Source organism: Arvicola amphibius, chromosome 5, assembly GCF_903992535.2.
Source record: "Arvicola amphibius chromosome 5, mArvAmp1.2, whole genome shotgun sequence".
In the NCBI taxonomy this organism is placed as follows: Eukaryota; Metazoa; Chordata; class Mammalia; order Rodentia; family Cricetidae; genus Arvicola; species Arvicola amphibius.
The window spans coordinates 113,818,026-113,841,738 of NC_052051.1; the positions used below are offsets into that span (position 1 = coordinate 113,818,026).

General features: G+C 48.1%; 1 protein-coding gene across 1 annotated transcript; it reads right to left on the reverse strand.

Moving 5' to 3' along the window:
- Positions 1–158: 158 nt before the first annotated feature.
- On the reverse strand, positions 159–11,390 carry LOC119815322. The gene is made up of 13 exons (XM_038331454.2): positions 11,307–11,390; positions 10,495–10,572; positions 9,607–9,689; positions 8,583–8,669; positions 7,479–7,609; positions 4,681–4,889; positions 4,534–4,611; positions 3,983–4,040; positions 3,429–3,495; positions 2,877–3,039; positions 1,089–1,247; positions 753–1,010; positions 159–260 (listed from the first exon to the last, which is right to left on the reverse strand). Exons 1-13 carry the CDS (start codon positions 11,388–11,390, stop codon positions 159–161), a joined length of 1,557 nt encoding a protein of 518 aa, XP_038187382.2.
- Between the last annotated feature and the right edge of the window lie 12,323 nt (positions 11,391–23,713).

A 23,713-nucleotide genomic window follows, 5' to 3' on the forward strand; every position in this document is an offset into this window, starting at 1 on the left:
AAAATACTCTGCTCAGCAGAACAAATTAGGCTAGAAAACACTTAAGGCCACAAATGTTTCACATCATAGTCCAGACTAACCTGGGATGAATTCTATAGCCCAGGTGTCCTCAAATGGAAAGCAGTCCTACCTCAGACTCCATCATGCAGAGTTTGTGGTCACGAGACTCCATACCCAGCCACTGTTTGACTCCCACTCTCTGTCACCTGTAGCTGTCCGTCCTCTGAAGTTCTGGCCAGAGGACTGTCAGGCCCTGCTCCCTAGAACAATGGGTGAACTTTTCAAAACAAGGCTGTTTCTGTTGTCCTGGTGCCATACTGTAATCCCAGCACTCTGAAGTTGGAGGGAGAGCCTGTAATTCAGGGTCATCCTTAGTTATATAGTCAGTTCCAGGCCAGCCTGGACTGCATGAGACCCAGTCTCAAAAAAGAAAAGAAAAAGTTGCGGAGTTAAATCTGCAGTTCAGAAGTAGAGAAGATACCTGGCATGCAGAGACTCTGGGTTCCATCCCTTGCACAGGAGGAAGAGGGGGAAGAGGACTCTTCCCTTGCTACTTAGCTGACTGTCCTTGGCAGTTACTAGGACAGGTTAGCTCTGAAATGAGGGTCAAATGCTACAAAGCCAGAGGAGCCGAAAAGACAAAATGAAGGAATAGGTATTGGGTGCTTAGCAGAGATTGGTACAAGGAGACATGATTAGTGATGGTGGTGATTATCTGTACTGAGGGCCATCTCTTGACTGATATGCCCCACCTTCCTCTCCCTTCTGGGGCCCTTATGACAAAGGAAGGCAGCCCCATAGTGTTCCTGATCACGTTCCTCTCCACACAAGACTCCAGTACAACCGGCCCTGGCTGCACTCCGCTCAAGCTGCTGGTTCCTGGCCTGGAGCTCCTGGGTCCTCAAGGCCAGATCAATGTTGTCTTGGAGGACTCCAGCCAGCAGGCTGCGGTGACGGTGCTCTGTGGCCCTGGCCTTCTCCTCCCACAGCCCCTGCCAGGCTTGAAATACCTGTGTTCAGAGTCAGAGATGCCTGTTGGTCCATCAGCCTTTCCACCAACTTAAGGCCTGCACTCTGTCTCCACTGACCTGCAGCAAGTGGCACGTCCGAGCTCGGGTGGCTTGCACATACAGATCATAGAGGGCCACCAGATCCTGCTCCGCCATGTCCCGTTCTGCCTGCAGGGCTTCCACCTGAAGTTTCAGCCCTGTCTGCTCCTTCCACTGCCTCTGTCTCTCGTCACAAGCCTGCAGAGAAAGTTGTACCTTTTGGCACGTGCCACCTGTGTCAGGCTTTATGTGAAAAAGTTCAGGTACATGATCTGATTTTGTCCTGGTCAGTCTTATGAGGAAGTTCCCCTTTTATAGCTTTGCAAATAGTGTACCAGGGAAGGGGTCTGATTGGCCGAATGCCCATGGCTAATGAGGGGCAGCGCTGAAATGGCACATGCTTTCAACAGTCCCCATCCTCACCAGGTGATCCAAACCCAGAGATGGGACACGCTGTGCCTATAACCTTGCCTCTGACTACACACTTGCTAGACTCTAGCCAGACAGAACAAATCTCTGGTCCCAGAGCCAATCTTCCCTCCACTTTACTTAGACTTTTTCCTTATCTGAGAACATGTCCCCACCCACTACATACACAGTTTTTAAATTTTATTTTATTTATTTTTTTATAGGGAGAGGATGGAAATGAGGCAGGGTTTTTTTTTTTATAGTCCAGGCTGACCTTGAACTCACAATCCTCCTGCCTGTACCTGCTGAATACTGAGAGGCCTGTATCACTGTACTTGGCTACATTTTTTAAAGCAGTTTTAAAAATTTATTTATTTTACATCCCAACCACAGTTTCCCGTCCCTCCTCTCTTCTACCTCCCTCCTGTCCCTCTCCTCTCCATCCACTCCTCTGTTTCTATTCAGAAAGGAGCAGGCCTCCCATGGGTATCAACAAAACATGGCATATCCATTTGCAGTAAGACTCCCCCTGTAGTCAGGCTGGGCAAGGCAATCAGTATGAGAAATAGGTTACCAAGAGCCAGCCAAAGCATTAGGGACAGCGCCTGCTCCTATTGCTGGGAGTCTTTTTTGGTTTTTCGAGACAGGGTTTCCCTGTAGTTTCTAGAGCCTGTCCTGGAACTAGCTCTTGTACACCAGGCTGGCCTCGAACTCAGAGATCCGCCTGCCTCTGCCTCCCGAGTGCTGGGATTAAAGGTGTGCGCCACCACCGCCCAGCAGCTGGGAGTCTTTAAGTAGACCAAGCTATACAGCTGTCACATATATGTAGAGGACCTAGGTTGGTCCCATGCAGACTCCCTGGTTGTTAGTTCAGACTGTGAGTTCCTATGAGCCAAGTTAGCTGTTTCCATGGGTACATATTTTATTTCTTTTTTGTTTGTTCCTTTGTTTGTTTTTGGAGACAGTGTTTCTCTTATGCTGTCCTGGAACTCACTCTGTAGACCAGGCTGGCCTCACACTCACAGAGATCCACCTGCCTCTGTTCCCGAGTGCTAGCATTAAAGACACATCACCACTACCCGGCCATGTTTTATTTCTTAAACAGTTGCTTACTGAGCACCTTCGTGATGAGCATTAACTGTCCTCAAGGAGATGAACACAGTGAATTCCTGCACTGACTCTAGTTCTCCTGAGTTCTACTTAGGCCCAGTCTCCTCTGTTCCTCTCCTGCCTGGGTAAAGTGGACCTCATTGTGCCCACTGCCTATGGCTGCCCATCAAAGCAAACAGCTCTGAATATGGCTTCTCCTATGTCCCATAAGGCATATGGACCAGCCTGTTATGGTTGAGTCTATCCTTGCTACTGTACCTAGCCTAGGTACAAAGAGCCTCAAGCCCCATACTCCCCCTCCCTCCTCACCTCTTCTGCTACTATGCCTTTAGTCTGTTTACAGGCTACTTCCTCCTGATGTTCCAGATGTTTCAGCTCTTCCTGCATCCATATCTGGTGTTCCTCTCGAAGTCTCTGTCTCCGAGCCTGGGCCAGAAAGAACTGTAGGGGCACATCTGGGAGCTGATGGGCCCAGATGGCATCGTGTGAGGCTTAGTCAGAAGGCAAGATATGCATACATTTGGAACACAGACCCCCAACCTTTCCAATAGAACTCCATTGCCAGGGCTGACCCTAGGATCTAACTGGTCTGCGAGAGCCCACAGACCAGGCAGAGACTCAGCAGGCTGTGAGTGGAGGGAGAGATCTTCCCCTGCGGCTGGTGCTGTCCTAGTAGAAGGGTCCCAGCACTATGGTCCATCCCAGAACAGTAGCTCCTCCCATGATCCCCTCCAGAGATCCAGGAAGCCTTTAAATCCTTGTCAAGCTCTGTATTCCTTCCCAGTATCAGCTCAGGGTTCATCCTCCTATATTCCCCCAGATTCCCCATTGTTTTGGGGTACATGAAGTGCTATTATTACCTGTTCCTCAGAGTGCTTGAGAGGATGCTTTTGGTGGAGACCAGACCCTAGAAATTCTCTTCTTGCCTCTGGAGGAAAATGTCATTAGTCACATCAAATTATAGAGGGGATGAATAATATCATGTAACCAAAGCTCAGTGCAGTAACACACTTGTGGCACGGGGGGGGGGGGTGGGATGGGAGGGGAAGGAAGGAAAAAACTGGTTTCAACCATTCTACAGCAAATTCTGGAAGACAGTGCACCCTTTTGAACAAGAATGGCTTTGTCTAAAGCAGTGGTTCTCAACTTGTGGGTCTCCACCCCTTAGAGAGTCAAAGGACCCCTGTGAAAGGGGTCTAAGATCGGGAAAGACAGATATTTACATTACAATCCATAACCGTAGCAAAATTACAGTTATGAAACAGCAATGAAAATAATTTTATGGTCGGAGATATGAAGAGGTTGAGAACAGCTGGACTCCACAGGGCTCCCAGCGTCCCATCCCAGGGCCTAGAGTGAGATTTTCTGCGACACTGGGCTACTCACATTTCTTCTCTGAGCCTCGGTTTGCTCACCTGAGAAATGAACGAAATGTCTTCCCTGCTCACTGTAGCTCAGTGGCTTGCCTTTAACCTTCAAGAGACAATCCGAATGTCTCAGTAGATGTCCAAACCCTTAGCCTCTGCCTCCATCTCCAATCTATCCCCCCCGCCCCATCTCCATTCTCCAGCAAATTAAATTGCTTGCAGTTTCCCAAAGATCTGCTGGATTCTGTTTCTGCATGGTTCTCTCTGCCTGGAATGTTCTTAGCTATCATTATAAACCTTGACCGGGAATCACTTCCTATGAAATCTTGCTTTCCTCTCTTTTCAAGGCTCTATTGATGCCTCATAGAGTCAGGTGTGGCCAAGCCTTTCAGAGCATTGAGCACGGCAGTGTAATCATTTCTTCTCAGACTAAACTCTACTGGGGCAGGGAAATCCAAGGGCTAACATGGCTCTGTACCCAACATATGATGCACAGTCAATAAATATATGGGAATCAATAACTAAGTAGAATATTCTGTAAACAAAGAAGAGGGAGGCAGACATATGGAGCCCCCAAGAGATTGGATGAGAAAACATACCTGTGGATCTAGGAGCCCCACAGCCTCAGCTCCAGCCCCTTTGGGTGCATGGTTTCTTGAGTCCCAGGATTTTACCACCTAGGAGAAAAGCACTGAAGTGGGGACTGGCCACTTCTGACCCAGGTGCCCAGGTCTTATCTTGCTTACCTGTAGTTCCCAGAGTGTCCGTCCTACTTGGTTCAACCCAGCATCTGTCAAGGTGTCTCCAAGGAGCCCTAAACGCAGAGTCTTCAGGGTGGCCCTACGGGCCCTCATCTCCTCTACTGGGTTCCACAGGGTGGGTTTCACCTCTTTGGCCTGCAACCTCTTTTCTGAGGCCCCGAACAGAGCAGCCTGGAGCAAACTCAGGGAGCTATCTAGGAAGAGAAAACACAGTAAACTACTCTCTTCTGCGCCACAGAACACACGGCCTGCAATGCTCTGAATTCCTATCAGGGGCTGTTTATCAGAATGCCCAACCCTTGCCACGTCTGGTGGTGTAGCACTGTCACCTTAGCTACTACAATTGGCTGAGGCAGGAGAGCAAGTTCAAGGCTTGGTTTCACAACTTAGTGAGCCCATCTCAAAATAAAAAGTACAAGAGAGGGGCTGGCAAGATGGCTCAGCAGTTAAGAACACTGCCTGCTCTTCCAAAGGTCCTGAGTTCAATTCCCAGCAACCACATGGTGGCTCACAGCCATCTGTAATGAGGTCTGGTGCCCTCTTCTGGCCTGCAGGCATATATGCAGACAGAATATTGTATACTTAATAAATAAATATGAAAAAAAGTACAAAAGACTAGGGATGTAGCTCAATGGTAGACTTGCCTGGCATGTGTTAGGGTTCTGGGTTCAGTCTCAAGTCCAAAATCATCATTATCACCTTCACAGTCACCATCATTGCCACCAGCATCATTTTCATCTTCAGCAGTAGCAGCAGCATCACCACCACCACCATCACCATCACCACCACCATCACCATCATCACCACCACCACCATCACCATCACCACCACCATCACCATCATCACCATCACCACCATCATCACCATCATCACCATCACCACCATCATCACCATCATCACCATCATCACCATCACCACCATCACCACCATCACCACCATCACCACCACCACCACCACCACCATCACCACCAAAACTATCACCACCACCATCATCTCCACCACCGTGATCATCACCATTGCTACCACCATCATCATCTAGTAACTCCTATTTGACTTTTACTGTGCTTGACGGCCCTGTACTCAGGCTGCCCTTGGATTTATCTTTGTATCCACAACTCTAATCCATCTGCCACATAGAGCCTGCGCTGTTCACCAGAAAATAAAACCAACCTGCGGATGAACACACACCTGCCCCTCCTTGTATGTCTGCCCTCCCTGCATTCAGGTGTTTATCTACAGGTTAGTTTTATATTCTGATTGATATTTCATACATATACAGACATAGGAAATCCATCCACCTACATCCAGCTACCACTGCTGCTCTTTTACTCTTTTTTTTCTTCAGAGGCTTAAGCATGCTAGCTGAGTGCTTACCACTAGGCTGTTCTCCAACCATCCCATGGTGGTGAGGTTGTTACCCAACCTTTTGTGTGAGAACATCTGGTTGTGGAACTCCCTCTAGCCTTGAATTTGCACGCTCCGACCCCAGTCCTCTGAGTGTTAGGATCGCAGGTATCTGCCACCATACTCAGCTTCATTGCCATTGCTCTCTACTCTGTGTCCCCCACTGTAACCTCCTGCAAATCTCTAGTATTACAGCTTCAAGGGCCTCATTCTTCAACTTTCGGGTCCTTTCCTAACACAATGTACTTGGGCCAGGAGTTCAAGGCCAGCTTGGGCTACGGCGAGACCCTGTCAAGAGAAAAGGTGTTAAAATGCTTGATAAAGATCCTCAATATGGGGGTTGGAGAGATGGCTCAGAGATTGAGAGCACTGTCTGTTCTTCCAGAGGTCCTGAGTTCAATTTCCAGTAACCACATAGTGGCTCACAACCATCTGTAATGAGATCTGGTGCCCTCTACCATAGGGATATATGTAGACAGAATATTGTATATATAATAAGTAAATAAATGTTTTTTAAAAAAGATCCTCAATATGGTGTGGTGCAGGCCTTTAATCCCAGCACTGGGGAGGCAGAGACAAATGTGGATCTCTGTGAGTTCAAGACCAGTCTGGTCTACAGAGCAAGTTCCAGGACAGCCAGGGCTACACAGAGAAATCCTGTCTAGAAAAACAAAAAAGATCCTGAATGTGGTGGCAAACAGCTATAACCCTGTACTCAGGAAGGTAAGACAGAAAAATGGTGAGTTTTCGCTAGTCTGAGCTACATATGTACATCAAGAGCAGCTGGGCCTTCCTGAATGCTGGCCCACCCAGAGAATCAAGCACTCTCTCTGGGCTACAATTGTTGTTTTTAAAAAATGCTTACAAGATCCGCCACAGAGCAGGTGAGTTGCAGCAGGTCCCGAGCGGGTCCCCCAAGATTCCCCCCCAGGCGGTTCACGAGCGGTGGCTCATCCTGGGCCAGCTGGTCCCACCATGTGGTGAGAGCAGGGAGAGACAGCTCACAGCGGGTTTGGGAGAGCCACCCAAGCGGGCGGGTGTGGACATGAGGCAGGTAAAAGGCACATGGACACAGGCAGGCATAGAACTGGACATTTATTACTTAGAAGAGAGAGAGAGAGAGAGAGAGAGAGAGAGAGAGAGAGAGAGAGAGAGAGAGAGAGAGAGAGAGAGCAAGCCAAGCGCACACCAAAAGGGGACAGTAAGAGAAAGATCCAATATGGCGGCAGAGGTCAGGGGTCAACGGGAGTGGGCGTTAAAAGGCCACTTAAAGGGCCAAAAGAATAACAACAATAGGGCTGTGGCTGGTTGAGCAATAACATGAAGCAAGCCTACCAAATCCTAGGGCTTACCAAAGAACCCCACTGCACCCTCATCACCTTGCGGTTCCAGACGAAGAAGGAGGCTGCTGTAGCTGTTTCCCTCCAGGAGACAGGAGACAATCCAGGGCAGAGAGCCCTCCTCCTCCCCAGCAGCCTTACCAGCCAACACTCGCAGCAGGGGGCAGTCTCTGCCAGAGGGAGGGAAGAAAGGTGATGCCCTGTGGTGGATGAGAACCAACACTGGCCAGAATCACTTAACCAAGTCTATTCTCTCTCTTTAGTGCCATCAGACAGGGATTAAGAGGACTTGCTCTTGCAGAGGACCTGGGTTCAATCCCAGGATCCACATCAAGTGGTTCAAGCTGCCTATAACTCCAGTTCTCGGGGCTACAAAGGCACTGGACATATGCAATGCACATATAGGCAACACACACAGACACATAAATAAAAATAAATGAGTTTTTTAGAAAAAAAAATCTTACACCATACAAGAAAGAGGAAATCTTAGAATACTCTGAAATTTAGGTTATCCCCCCTTTTATTTCTAGTTTGTTTTCAGACACTTAGGAGTTTTGAAATATTCCTGTGATACTACACAGTTTGCAAATTTGCCTGAAATAATTATTTGCTGTGATAATCTGAGGTTTTCATTATTTTTATTCTATGTGTCTGCAGGCATGCCTTTATGCCAGAAGAGGGCATCAGATCCCACTGGAGATGGTTGTGAGCCACCCACCATGTGGGAGTTGAACTGAGGACCTCTGGAAGAGCAGCCAGTTCTCTTAACCACTGAGCCATCTCTCCAGCCCCCAGTTTTCATTATTTTTGAACACTAAGGGGAAGGTGTGCATGGGGCCTGACGATGGGCTGATTACTTGGGGGAATTTTCCAATCTTGGTTTTGAACATTTCGATTCACATCCCTATTTAGGCCTTCATCTCATCTCCCAATGCAGACACAAGCTCCTCAGACTTACGGGTCTCCTGGAAGCTCCATGATCCTCAAGGTACCTCGACACACTTGCTGGGTCTCAGGTCCAGGGCAGGCCATGGTAAGAGTGAGCAGAGAGCAGGCCCTGCAGAGCACATGGCCAGCTTGGGAATGACACCTAGAGCTGTACAGGGATGGGGCGTGGCGGGGTGACGGGGGTCTTGTCCTCACCTGTCTTCACTCCCAGCAGCCTTCAGGTACAGTTCAGAGGCAGCTCGGGCATCAGACACCTCCACCTCTCTGGCATCTTTCACCACCCTGAAGGAAGGGGAAATTGACCACAGCCTATTAGTTCCTATACTATGCAACAACCTCTAGCATCTCTGTGTCAAAGCCCATGACAGTGTCTAAAGCCCTCAAGAATCATCCCAGAGGCTCGAAACTCATTATACTTTCCTAAGTGCCTCTCGTCTTCCTAACCTTGGTTTTGGGGTTTTGTTTGGTTGGTTGGTTTATGTTTTGTTTTGTTTTGTTTTTCAAGACAGGGTTTCTCTGTAGCTTTGGAGCCTGTCCTGGAACTAGCTCTTGTAGACCAGGCTGGCCTCAAACTCACAAAGATCTATCTGCCTGCCTCTACCTCCCGAGTGCTGGGATTAAAGGCGTGCGCCACCACTGCTCGACCTTGGTTGGTTTTTTATTTGTTTGTTTGGTTGGTTTTTTGACACAGGGTTTCTCTGTGTAACAGTCATGGCTTTCCTGGAACTTGCTCTGTAGACCAGGCTGGTCTTGAACTCACTAAGATCCGCCTGCTACTGCTTCTCAAGTGCTGGGATTAAAGATGTGCACCACTACCGCCTGGCCCTAACCTTGTTTTTCTCTCCTGTTATCTTCTCAGGAAGGGAAACAAGTTAGTTGGGACCATTTCAAAGATGGAAAAACTGCTCTGCGAGGTGTTTGGAACCACTCGATGTGATACTGGGCTGATTCAGGCCATGGGGGTAGGCATGAGAGTTGGAAGCTGATTGATATAAAGGGAATAAAATGTTTAGATGTGAGAAAAGAAAGAGGGTGGGGAAGATCCCAAGAGTCCATCTAGGCCCAGTATGCATGACTCCAAGCTGAGGGCTTCATTCTCCTGGGATGGCAGAGTAGACACCTCCCTATCTTGAAGCTTATCTTGATCAAAAGTTTATCTGGAAGGTTTCACTGTGGCTTTAAGGCAAGCACCCCTGTCACATAGGGCCCAAACACTTACAAGCCCAGAGGAGCCACATTCAGTACTGGTAGGTCCTCCATACATGGGGAGAGCAGGTCCTGAGTCTTCCCACTGAGGCTAATCTGGGATCACACAAAGACAATTGTCACAAGCCTTTTCTCTCCTGTAGGTCCTGAGGGCTAAGTGAAGATAAAAATTAGTCAGGCAGTGGTGGTGCACACTTTAATCCCAGCACTTGGAAGGCAGATGCAGGCGGATCCTCTGTGAGTTTGAGGCCAGCCTGGTCTACAGAGTAAGTTCCAGGACAGCCAGAGCTGCTACACAGACAAACGCTGTCTTGAAAAACAAACAAAAAATTCATCCACTGACATTTGACATATAAAGGTGACCCCAGATGGGCTGGAGAGATGGCTCAGAGGTTAAGAGCACTTGCTGCTCTTACAGAGATCCTGAGTTCAATTCCTAGCAACCATCTGTAATGAGATCTGGTGCCCTCTTCTGGCCTGCAGGGATACATGCAGGGAGAACACTATACATAAGAAGGAGAGAGAGAGAGAGAGAGAGAGAGAGAGAGAGAGAGAGCCGGGCGGTGGTGGCGCACGCCTTTAATCCCAGCACTCGGGAGGCAGAGGCAGGCGGATCTCTGTGAGTTCGAGGCCAGCCTGGTCTACAAGAGCTAGTTCCAGGACAGGCTCTAAAAAAGCTGCAGAGAAACCCTGTCTCGAAAAACCAAAAAAAAAAAAAAAAAAAAAAAAAAAAAAAAAAAAAAAAAAAAAAAAAAAAAAAAGGAGAGAGAGAGAGAGAGAGAGAGATCCCAGTTAGAGCAGCAGGGTAGGGCTGAACCCGTCTCCCTCCCCGTTTCCCCATTCTCCAAGCCTCTGGGAGTTTCTGTGCTGTCACTCAGCTCCGCCCTCCCAGTGACCTCACCTGCACCAGGCTGAGAGTACAAAGCACAGGACCAGAGATGCAGAGAGGCAGAGCCTCCTCAAACAGCATCTGCAGCACCTATAGTAGAGAGAGGAGCTCAGTGGAGAACAAGTCGACATCATTAGCCGGGCAGTGGTGGCGCACGCCTTTAATCCCAGCACTCGGGAGGCAGAGGCGGCCATCTGGATCTCTGTGAGTTCAAGGCCAGCCTGGTCTACAAGAACTAGTTCCAGGAAAGGCTCCAAAGCTACAGAGAAACCCTGCCTCGAAAAACAAACAAACAACAAAAAAAAAAAACCCAAAAAACAAAAAGAGGGCATCATTCCATCCTTCAGCACTTCCAGAAACTAAAGTCTGCAACAGGCCCTGGTCCTGGATATGTGATGGGCAGAACAGAACGTTCTAGCCCCCTCCTCCCCTGAAGGCCCACAGACCAAGAAGCGGGCTTCTTCAGCAGGCCTTCCCGATGCTGGGCAGGGTTGTGAGAAGGTTCTGAGGCAGCTGTTTTGATTTGAAGGTCTTTTGATAAAACCTTCAGAGTAAAGATTTTAACATAGTATTGGCGGTATTACCAAGAAGCTGGGGATTTGATCTGTGTGTGCCACTTCTCCCCAATTCTCGCATTCATGAGCCACAGCTTTCCAGCTTTCTTGACTTCTCATTTGCATAAAGTGGCCTTGGTAAAACGTGACAGGTGCACCACAGGGTGCACGGGCGACCTGAGCTGTCCCTAGTCTGGCTGGAGTGAGCAGGCAAAGATTTCTCAAGTCATATTTGAACATCAGGATACCTATGTGCTGGTGGCTCCTCACCTGAGGCACAAACCGGGGTGCCTCTGTTTCCCGGCCCCGGAGCAGCAGGGCTGTGTTGTACCCTTGTCCCACGGAGGCCAGCATAGGCTGGATTTGTGTCAACAGCTCCAGCTCTGCTTCCTGTAGGAACACACAGGCATGCCCCTCTGTGTCAGGGGACCCAGTACAGCCTGCTCTGAGCAGAAGGGCTGGACCAGTCAGAATCCCAAGCTGCAGCGGCCTGCGAGCTTTCCTTCTCCTCCCGCCCCTTTCTCAGAACCCCATACCTGAGCAGCACCAGGACCCAGAACTCTGTCAAAGACGAAGCGGTGTTCCTATGGACACAAGCGTCAGTAGCTGGTATTTTCATCTTCCTCTGCTCCCCTCACCCCACACCGTGTACCTGAGGCTCCAGAGTGCTTGGCTGGAGAAGGCGAAGGTTCTTGGATCCCTCCAATACAAGTGTAGGGACATGGGTCTCCTTGAGGCCTGGAAGGGGTAGGCTTCATGTAGGTTTTCTTGAGAGAAGATGAGCTCTGGGGCTCCCTAGTCTTGCCCTTGCCCCCAACCTCCAGCCTGAGCCGGCTTAGCCCCGACTCTCGCCCTGCCCTCCTCAGGCCTTCTTTTTTCTTTTCAATGTAGTTTAGGGACTCAAACTTGGGAGCTCTCGTATTCTACCACTGAACTCTATTCCCTATGCTTTCTTCTTTTTTTACACGTGTTTTCCTGACGTTGTTCAGGCTGGCCTGGAACAGTTATTTAGCCAAGGATGGCCTTGAGCTTCTGATCCTCCTGCCTCATCTTCCTAGTAATGAGATTACAGGGAAGAGCCACAGCACTTGGTTTACGCTGTAAATCCAACACAGATTCACGCACGCAGGTACACTAGGCAAGCACCAACTGAGCTACACCCTCAAACCCCCAAAACTTCTCACCTGATCCTTGAACCGGCTCCACTTCTACCACCACAATCAGTGTGGTGGGGGGGATGAGAGAGACAGTGTGAGCCCCTCGAGGGCACAGAGCTGCCCCTGTGCTCACCACCTTTCCAGACTCCATGGCTATGGAGCCTCTCAAATTCCCCTTAATAATTCATGTCCTCATCTGTGTGTGGGGGGGTGTCAGTGGCTCTGGACAGGTTACCTCTCGGAGGAAGTGACACTCGCTTCTCCTCGGTGCTTATCCCTCCCCCTTTCCGGAAACGTTAGGACGTAGCATAGCGGTGGGAAAAAGAGTATAATGAACCCTCAAGCGACAGCTTCGTCACGAACCAACTTTTGGCCATTCTTATTTCTTTGGTTCCTCTCCTCACTTTTTAAAAAGGATTCGTTAATGACCTGCTTCATAACTATTTCACTATATATTTCTCATTTTTTTCTTTTTGGGGGATGGTGTTTTATGTAGCCCAGGTTGGCCTCACTATATAGCTGAGGCTGGCCCTGAACTCCTGATTGTTGTGGTGGTTGTTCAGTTTACACGGGTCCATGGAAGAAAAGGGGTTATCCTAGGATAATTTTTAAGCTTTGCAGACGCAGGGGATTGTACTGTCCGTAGTACTATGGGTACTACGGTACTACATCTGTAGTGTGGAGCCTGCACTACAAGACCATTCGCGAGCCGGGCAAGGCCTGGAGATTTAAACACACAATGACACAAAGACAGAGACATAGTTCATCCTTGAAACAAGAATGCCCCCTTTGGCCGGGCAGTGGTGGCGCACGCCTTTAATCCCAGCACTCGGGAGGCAGAGGCAGGCGGATCTCTGAGTTCGAGGCCAGCCTGGTCTACAAGAGCTAGTTCCAGGACAGGCTCTAGAAACTACAGGGAAACCCTGTCTTGAAAAACCAAAAACAAAGAAAAACAACAACAAAAAAAACAAAAAACAAAAAACAAAACAAGAATGCCCCTTTTATAGCCACACCCCAGCCAAGCCCACCAGAAACCACTCCCCTGCTATCAGGAACTCCTGAGGTTCTCATGCTCAGAGTAGCTACAACACAGGAAAGACAAGTTGTTCAGAGCAGCTGCAAGCCTAACAAACTGTTTACAGGAAATTCAGGGTCTGGGTTCACAACCCCCAACAGGGGATTCAGTAGCTTCGCAAAGGGCTTCTTTATAGTTATACAGTTTACACTTTAGCAAGTCAGTTTCTGCGTACCAAAAGCTCTTCCCGAAAGTTCCCCAAAGAGACAAATGCCTATGGGATTCCCAGTCACAGTACATCTCCGTTTTCTGAGTCCTCCCACCACCACATTTTGCACAGGCTTTGAACCTTTAGGAAACTCTCAGACAAGATCTGCATATTTGAAACCGAAGGTAGCAGTCAGGAAAGGCAGGTGCTGACACTCTGAATCAAACCAGCTGCTGAGCTCTGCAGGAACTCCTGATACACCTGATCCTACTGCTGCCACTCCCAAGCGCTCGGGTTACAGGTACGGCTACGGTGCCAGGTTACTGTGTGCATTTCTGAAAGATAGTCATTATCTATTTTAATATCAGCCTTTTGAGATGATAAAAATCCTTATGACATATAATTTATCCTCCTCTGTGTATGTGTATGGGGTGGTGTGTGGAGGCCAGAAGCTGATGGCAGGTGTCTTCCTTGATTGCTTCATCTTTTTATTTATTTATTTATTTGACAGTCAAATCTTCTTTAGTGAGGGAATGGGTCTCGGGGTGGGGGGTGGGCCTGGGGCCCTCTCTGCACAGCTTGTTCATTGGCACTGCCTCCAGAGTCCTGTGGCTTCACATCTGGACGCTCTGGAGGGCTGGAGAAGGGCTCAATGCACAGTACTTCAAAGGCATCATCCTCTCGAAAGGCCAGACCCACTGTGGCTGGGGTCTGGGGTTCTGCTGTCTGGCTAGAGAAGCCACACTCGCCCAGAGTTTTTTTCCTCCTCAAGGAGCTGGTCATCCTTGTACAGCCGCTGCTCATCCGGCGGCCGCTTGAGGATGCCCTCAACGATGCGCTTCAGCTCCAATACGGTACTCAACTCCTTGGCGTCCGTGAAGATGGTGGTCTTGTGGCTCCGGATCATGAGAAACACGTCCTAAGGATGGCAGGCCCGCATCAACGCCAGCCTGCGGCCCCCAGCCTGGCCCCGGCGCACCCCTTTTTATTTATTTTTGTATTAGTTACTATATTAGTTTTTCTCTTCTCTCTTACTGTAATGAAACACCATGACCAGAAACAATTGAAAGAAGAAATTTGGCTTATGGTTGCAGAGGGCTAGAATCCATAACGTTGGGAGCGGAGGCGGGGACGGGGGTGGGGCGGGTGAGGATGGGCGGGGACGGGGGTGGGGCGGGTGAGGATGGGATGGCTTCAAGAATGGGAAGGCCCGGCAGTGATGGCAAACACCTTTAATCCAGACAGATCTCTGCAAGTTCGAGGCCAGCCTGGTCTACAGAGTGAGCTCTAGGACAGCCAGGGCTACACAGAGAAACCCTCCCAGAAAAAAAAAATGAGCGGGACGCCAGCTGATCACATTTCTTCCGTATACAGGAAGCAAAAATAGAGAACTGGAAGTGGCACAAGGCTTTAAACCTTCAGATCTTACCCCAGCAGCATCCTTCCTCAAGCAAGGCTCTGCTTCCTAAAGGTTTCATAACCTCCCTAAACAACATCACTGATCAGGGAGCAAGTGCTTCAAATATATGAGCCTAGCCGTGTGGTGTTGGCGCACACCTTTAATCCCAGCACTCGGGAGGCGGAGGCAGGCGGATCTCTGTGAGTTCGAGGCCAGCCTGGTCTACAAGAGCTAGTTCCAGGACAGGCTCCAAAGCTACAGAGAAACCCTGCCTTAAAAAACTCACTGATCAAAAAAAAAAAGAAAAAGAAAAAAAGAAAAAAAAACCTCACTGATCAGTCTGCCTATGTCCTCTGAGTACTGAGATTAAAGGCATGTGACACCACACCTGGCTTTGTTTACTTTTGAAACGGTCTCTGAAACTAGAGCTCATGAATTTAACGAGCTCAGCAAGCCCCAGAGACTTTCGTGTCTCTGACTCCCTAGCTTTGGTTTTTAAAGTCATATGCTGTTGTGGTCAGCTTTTTATGTGGGTACGAGAGCTCCAAACTCATGCTTGCATAGCAAGTCACTGACTGAGCCATTCCTCTTCATATCCTTCGTAAATAGGGTCTCAGAATGTAGCCCAGGCTGGCCTTGAATTTGCGATATTCCACCCTAACACTGAGATTGAGTTTAAGTGTGCACTACTATGCCTAGCTTACAATTTATCATATGAAGTTTAATTCACTGGTTACTAGTATATTCTCAGATACACAGTTAACTTGAACATCTCCATCACATGAAGGAATCTACCAGCTCCCCGATCCCATTGCACCCAGCTCAACCTCAACCCTCAAACCTTAGACCCTTTATCTGCTTTTTGTTTCTATGGGTTAGATTAGACATGGTATAGACAAGATCATATACCCCATCATCTTTTGAGTCTGGTTTCTTTCAAGTACCATACCAATGTCCGTGTTTAACCATGCTGTAAGCATGGATCCATGCCTTTTTCCTTCCCACATCTGAAAATGGCCTGTGCAGGAACCTATGCCTGGAACCGAGCAGAATTTCACAGTGGGGTGCATCCTCTCCCACAAGGCTGCACTCACTCCAGACACCAGACTCAGGCACAAGGTCTCTGAGCCGCCCTTGTCCCACCTGGTTACACTTCAGTGTTTCTATGGCTCTCGCTCACAGAACTTGTAAAAGCCCTGCGCTTACTGCAGCCAACAGAAACTTTTTTTTTTTTTTTTGGTTTTTCGAGACAGGGTTTCCCTGTTGTTTCTAGAACCTGTCCTGGAACTAGCTCTTGTAGACCAGGCTGGCCTCGTACTCAGAGATCCGCCTGCCTCTGCCTCCCGAGTGCTGGGATTAAAGGCGTGCGCCACCACCGCCCGGCTCTGCAGCTTTTTTAGAGCCTGTCCTGGAACTAGCTCTTGTAGACCAGGCTGGCCTCGAACTCACAGAGATCCGCCTGCCTCTGCCTCCCGAGTGCTGGGATTAAAGGCGTGCGCCACTACTGCCCGGCCAGAAACTTTTTTTTTTTAAAAAAAGATTCGTTTATCTTTATGTACTTGAGTGTTTAGTCCTTATGTATGTATATATGTCATGTGTGTTTCTGGTGCCTTTGAGGGGCCATCGAGGGCATTTAGCTCTCCTGGGACTGGAGCAGAGCTATGGGTCACCATATGGGTGCTGGGAACAGACCCCCGATCTTCCGCAAGAGCAGCAGATGCTTTTAGCTGCCGAGCCATCTCTCCCTCCCCCAGTCACCAATTTTATGACACCAGATGAATGTTCTACAATTGAATTTTTATTTTGTTTCGGTTTGTTTTTTTTTTTGAGACATACTATTGCTTTGAAGCTTTGGTTCGCCTGGAACTCACTTCCTGACTCTGTCCTTCAAAGTTTGGGATCGCAGATGTTTGCCAGCCAGCCTGGCCATCATGTAGAGTAAAGTTGGACATTTATTAGGAGGGTTATGGAGGGGAAGGAAAAAGGGGAGAAGGGCGTGGAAGCAGAGGAGTGAGGAGAGAGGCAGAAGCTGCCTCTTCCAGGGACGGGAGAGAGAGAGAGCTGAGGTTACAAGCAGGAAGGGAGTGGGCGTGGCTTGTCTCTTAAAGAGACAGAATTACAAACATGACATGTCCCTTAGACATCAGAGTTATCTCTTTGCCCGCTATTGGATACTGTGAGCTGTAAAATTGTTTCTTGATCAAAAACAAAACAAAACAAAAAACCAGTACTGTTTGTTTCAATCATTTGCTGGTATTTTTTTTTAGGGGTTCAAACAAGTGATTTTTATTCCTCTGTTTTGAAAAACTATGTGTGGGAATTTGCTGGTATTTTGAGTAAAAGAATTAGTTTTTTTTTTCTTTTTTTGCACTGAATGTGTAAAACCCAGCTAAAATAAATGTCTATTCCTGTCAGGATGTGGCAGGGCAAGACAGTGCAGAGACTCCTCTGTCTTCCATTTTTATTGAGGTCATTTCATATTTAGCTAGAGTTTGATCTCCTTAGTAGAGAATTCTGTGGAAAATTACCCAACTCTGAGGTCAAGACAACCCAACTAACTTCTCTTAGTTTCTGTTAAACCACCTGCTTGTGCAAAAACCTTCCCTGCAGCTGCAGAACAAGATACCAGGGTATGGGTTTTGCCTTTAAAAGCTTCTTGGTCAAAATGCTCGGGTCTACTCTTTGCTCCCTGAATACCTGAGTGCAGTCCCGGCAGCTGAAATACAGACTTCCCGTTGGCTGTAAACTGTGTCTGTGTGGTCACCTCCAGTGGGCTCCCTGTCACAAGGACAATAGTTATTGATGACTTTTTATTCCGCAAAGGGTGGAAGAATGGGTGTCCATGTTGCTTCAGTGACTTGAAGGAGCTCTCAAGGTGTCCCATGATGCAATGTCCAGGGTCATTGTGTCTCCAACAACAAACTGGACAAGATACTGAGTAGTTGTGAAAGTACAGATTCACTGAAAGTGAAAGTAAAGTCCCAGGAATCACCCTGCAGGATAGGAACAGGTGCTAGCAAGGGTTCTTTCGGGGCTTCTTTTTTATTGTTGTTGTTTGTCGAGAGCCGTGTGGGTCCCAACATATAAGATTATCTTTCCCTAACTAGAACGGAGTTGCGAGGAATAATTGGACACAACTTACACAGTCATCCTTGAAGGGCCAGATCTCTCCCGTTTATTCTCCAAACAGTTTATATATCATCACATAAATTGAGCGGGGGGGGGGGGGGGGGGGCGGGGGAGGCGGGACACATTAGGTTGTTTCCTAGGTAACCAGGTGAATGGTCTTTTGTCACCTCGCATCTGCCTGTTTGCTAGTATGCTAGCTGTCACATAGGCCATGAATTAGCATCTCTATAAGACATCCTCCAAATTACAAAGGAAAGGAGCACCAAACATCCTGATCAGCTTCAGCCAACACCTCTCCTCAGGCGATCCACCTTAATAACAAAAGTGGAAGGAGCAGCACATCCCAGCTATTGTTAGGCTGAGACTGCCTACGTGACCACCTCAGACCAGGCCTATGGCTCTTGTGCCATACCGAAATATGGGTCTACAGTTGTTGTTGCTTGTTTGTTCTCTGTGTAGTAACTATTTTTTTTCTCATGGTTTTTTTTTTATATTTAAAAATTTCCATCTCCTTCCCTCCTCCTCCCCCCTCCCTCCCCTCCTTCTCCCCCTTCCCTCCCCTCCCCTCCACCCATACCTCCCCTCCCTCCCTCTCAAGGCCAAGGAGCCATCAGGGTTCCCCACTCTAGGCTAAGACCAAGGTCCTCCCAACTCCCCCCAGGTCCAGGAAGGTGATCGACCAAGCTGAGAAGGCTCCCACAGAGCCCGTCCATGCAGAAGAATCAGAGCCCAGAGCCATTGTCCTTTGCTTCTCAGTCAGCCCCCGCTGTTGGCCACATTCAGAGAGACGGGTTTGGTCGCATGATCCATCAGTCCCATTCCAACTGGAGTTGGTGATCTCCCATTAGTTCTGTCCCACCGTCTCCATGAGTGAACGCACCCCTCTCGTTCCTGACTTTCTCCCTCATGTTCTCGCTCCTTCTGCTCCTCATCGGGACCTTGGGAGCTCAGTCCAGTGCTCCAATGTGGGGCTCAGTCACCTTCCCCATCTGTCGCCAGATGGAGGTTCCCTCACGGTCCTGACTTTCTTTCTCATGTTCTCTCTCCTGCTCCTCATCAGGACCTTGGGAGCTCAGTCCGGTGCTCCAATGTGGGGCTCTGTCATTTTCTTCATCTATCGTCAGGTGGAGGTTCTATGGTGATATGCAAGAAATTCATCAGTATGGCTATAGGAACTGGCCTTTTCAGGCTCCCTCTCCTCAGCTGCCCAAGGAACTAACTGGGGGCGTCTCCCTGGAAACCTGGGAACCCCTCTAGGGTCAAGTCTCTTGACAACCCTCAGGTAGCTCCTTAAATTAAGATATATGCTTCCCTGCTCCAATATCCACCCTTCCTATATCCCAAGCACCCCATTCCTTCGAGCTCCCCCTGTTCTCCCCTTCACACTTTTCTCTCCCCATCTTCCCTTGGCCCAGTCTTGCCCAACCCTCAAGTTCCCAATTTTGCCTGGCGATCGTGTCTACTTCCAGTATCCAGGAGGATTACTATATCTTTTTTTGGGAGTTTACCTTCTTATTATCTTCTCAAGGATCCCAAATTTATAGGCTCGATGTTCTTTAATTATGGCTAGAAACCGATTATGAGTGAGTACATCCCATGTTCATCTTTTTGGGTCTGGGTTACCTCACTCAGAATAGTGTTTTCTATTTCCATCCATTTGCCTGCAAAATTCAAGATGTCATTGTTTTTTACCGCTGAGTAGTATTCTAGCATGTATATATTCCACAGTTTCTTCACCAGATCCTGGAAACAACCTAGATGCCCTTCAGTGGAAGAATGTGTAGTAACTTTTGTTCTTAAAAAATGTTAGCTGATGCAGCTGCCAGCCCAGGCTGGCTGCTGGGCTGGCGTAGCTGCGCGGAGACTCGCAGAACATGTGTGACCAAGGCGGCGGGTGAACAGGCGGTGGTGAACGGCAACAGGTTAACGGCGGCGGCGGCAGCTTAACGGCACAGACACAGAAAATAGGCATAAAGCTTTATTAAAGGAGAGAGGGAAAGAGAGAGGGGGAAGAGACAAAAGACACGTGTGCACACACAAAAGGGACAGTGAGAAGAGAGAGGGAAGAGGAAGAATTCAGGATGACTCCGAGAGACCAGAGGTCGCTGGGAGTGGGCGTGGAAAGGGGAGGGACCAAAAGAATAACAGTAACCTTGGCTCTCCTGGAACTAGCTCTGTAGAGCAGGCTGGCCTGGAACTCACAGAGATCCGTCTGCCTCTGCCTCCATATTTACATGTAATTATGCTGTATAAACTGATGATGTGACTGCTCTACAGTGTGGTTAGGGAAGGATTTTTATAGAGATGAAAGAGAAAACAGCCAGGGACATCTGGAGGAGCCCAGAGCAGAGAGAGAAGGACACACAGTGAACATGGCCAGCGCTCTCTCTATGAGAGGGGAGAAGAGCAGAGTGTAGAGAAAATAGGAATAGGGCAAACAGTGAGACTGCGGGGGACCTTGAAATGTGTAATAAGCATTCCAGAGTAGGGACTGAGGGAGCCTGGAGGCTAGCATGGACCATGATCATGCTGATTGGTGCTACAGGTTATGGTCATTGGAGAGCCGTGTGTTTCGTTCCCAGGAGGTAAGGGAAATGGCTCCTGAGGAATGCTGGCTTTTATCCACCAGAAATCCTCCTGTAACCCAGCTGGAGCTCATTTCTGGCTATTTGGACTGCCTTTTGGAGTTTGGGGAACTGGAATTTCCTTTGGACCTGACACAAACAAGAGATGACAAAAAGGGGTTTTCCCCTGACTTCGCTTTTAGAACAGATGTTTGTGCCCAGGGCTCTCTCAGCCTTGTTCATTCTCTCCAACCAGGAAGTGACTGGAACTAAATTACCCACTGGTAGGGAGGTGCTAGGTGTTGCCCAGCCTGAAGAGGTTGCTCCAGGGCATGGGGCTGTTTGTACACTTGCCAGTCTCTCTGCAGCCACTCTCTTGTCCCTAAGTTGTCACCTCAAGTGAACATGTTGGGAAGTTTACTTCCAATTTTAGAGCCTTGTCCTACTAGGGTTCTTTCTATTTCTTTTTTTTTTCTAATAATTTATTTTTATTTTATGAGCAGTGATTCGTGTCTTGCCTTCATGTATGCTTGTGTGAGGGTTTCAAACCCCTGGAACTGGAGTTGCAGAGAGTTGTGAGGCACCATGTGGGAGCTGGGAATTAAACCTGGGTCTTCTGGAAGAACAGCCAGTGCTCTTAACCGCTAAGCCCTCAATCCAGCACCTCATTCTACTGTCTACAGTCTACTTGACAGGGTTTCTCTGTGTATCTTTGTCCTGGAACTCGCTCTGTAGACCAGGCTGGCCTCGAACTCACAGAGATCTGCCTGCCTCTGCCGAGTGCTGGTATTAAAGGCGTGCGCCACACCAGCATCAGGCCCCACCAGCTCTTAATGTAAATTCCTGATGCGCACTTCACACCTGCTATTATTTGTCTTATTAATGGCACTTCTTTTCTCTACCTATCTCTCACCATCTCTCTTTTCTCCTCTCTCTCCCTCCCCCTCTTTTAAGAAAGAGTCTCTTGCAGCCTGTACTGGCCTCCAACTCCACGTAGATATGAGGTTGACCCTGAATTTCTGATCCTCCTTTCTACCTCCCAAGTGCTAGAATCACAGCTGAGGGTCACCCTGCTTGGTATATAAGGTGATGAAGATAAAAACCCAGGGCTTTGAACATGCTATGACAGCTCTCTACTAAATGAGCTGTTTCTCCAATAGTTTATACTCTTCCCCTCTCCCGCCTTCCCTCCCTCCCTCACCCTTCCCACCCTTGTAATAAATCTAGGGACCTGCTGTGTCACCTGGGTACCCTGTCCCTTAAAGAGGCAAGCCCTGCCCACTCCCAATCTCCCCTTTCCTGCCTCCACTTCATCTCTTTCAGTTTCTACTTAAAATTTTAAAACATATTTTATATGTTTGAATGTGTATTACGTGAGCGCATGTGAGTTGCAGATGGTCATGAGCCACTGTGTGAATCTAGGAACGGAACCTGAGTCCTCTGTAAAAGCAGCAAGTGTTCTTAATCACTTAACCAACTCTCCAATCCCAACTTCAGCTTCTGTTTCATTGAAACTAACAGACTGTGTAGATTTAGGCAATCTTATTGGTCCCCGTTTAGCATACCCATTTAATACGACCTGGGGGCAGGGGTTATATTCCTTCTGTTTTACAGTACCAGGGAGGGGAAGCATCTCCAGTTGGGTCTATTACTCCTCAAATGCAGTTAGCTAAGAGATGTTACTCACAGTAAAGTCTGCTCAAATGTACCTATTTCACTTATTTGTTTCTTTCACTTGAAACAGGGTCTCACCACATAGCCAGGCTGGTCTGCTCTTGAACTTGCAATTTTCCTGCCTCTGTCTCCTCAGTGCTGAGATCACAAATACAAGTTGAAACATAAATGTTGTTGGGCTTTGTTTGCTCTTAGCCAAGGTTTCACTGTGTAGACCAGACTAGCCTGCCTCTGCCTCCTGAATGTTGAAATTGAAGATGTGGGCCACGGGGATTGGAAAAATGATTCAGGGGTTAAAAGCTGTTGCTGCTCTTGCAGAGGACCCTAGTTCTGTTCCTAGCCCCCATCACAATCAACCACAACCCCAGCTTTAGGGAATCCTGCAGGGCACCAGGCATGTACATGGTGCACATACATACATGCAGGCAAACATACATACATACAAAATGAATCATTTTAAAAAAAAGAGTATATTATCACATCCAGGAAAACATAGTGGGTTTTTTGTTTGTTTGAGGTTTAGGTTTTTGGTGCTTTTTTGTTTTGTTTGTGTGGTTTTTTTGTTTTTTTTTTTTTCGAGTTTGAGACAGGGTTTCTCTGTCTCTAAGTAGCCTTAACTGTCCTGAGTCTCACAGCTGTGGAATAATCCTTTTGTACACTGTGAAGATGTTGCTGTCGTTGTTAATAAAGAATTGACTGATCAATAGCTTGGCAAGAAGAGATTAGGCGGGAGAGCCAAACTGAGCTAAGGTGGACATGAAGAAGGCTGGAGCCAGCAGCGAGATGCAGAGGAAGCAGGAGATGAACATGCCATGCTGAAAAAAAGGTGGTAGGGGGCGGATAAGAAGTGTGGGTTAATTTAAGTTATAAGAGCTAGCTAGTAACAAGCCTAAGTTATTGGTCGATCATTTATAATTAATAATAAGTCTCCGTGTGCTTATTTAGGAACTGGCTGATGGGACAGAAAAAGTCTTCCAACATCTCACAGTGTAGACCTGGTTGGCTTCAAACTCATGAAGATGTGCCTCACCTGCCTCTGCTCCCTAAGTGCTAGGATCAAAGGCGTGAGCCACCACATCAGATGATAATAACACGTTTCACTCACACCTCAGTCTTTCTTTCATCAACTCTTGCAGCTCTAACCTAAGCCTGCATGATGATGGCAACACATTTTAGTTTATACATGCAAGGCAAGGAAAGTGTTCCCATTCAAACGTAATATGTATTCCCATAAGCTACCCAGATAAAGGAGAAAACAACAGTTTCTTATACAGTCTATTAAACAGTTCACTTCCATGCTTTAACTCCACCAGCCTGCCTTTGTATATGGTCTTGATCTAATTGTGGTCTCCACCAGGACTTCACTAAGGGGATGCTATCACTAAGATGGCTCCAATATCAGAAAGTCCCCCAAATGTCTCTTTTCCACTCCCCAGCTGCCTTCCTCATCCATGGTCAGCCTCTGTGTGTGTCTCTCTGTGGGCAGAGAGAGTTGAACTGAAGGACTCTGGGGCTTTGTTTCCAGCCCAGG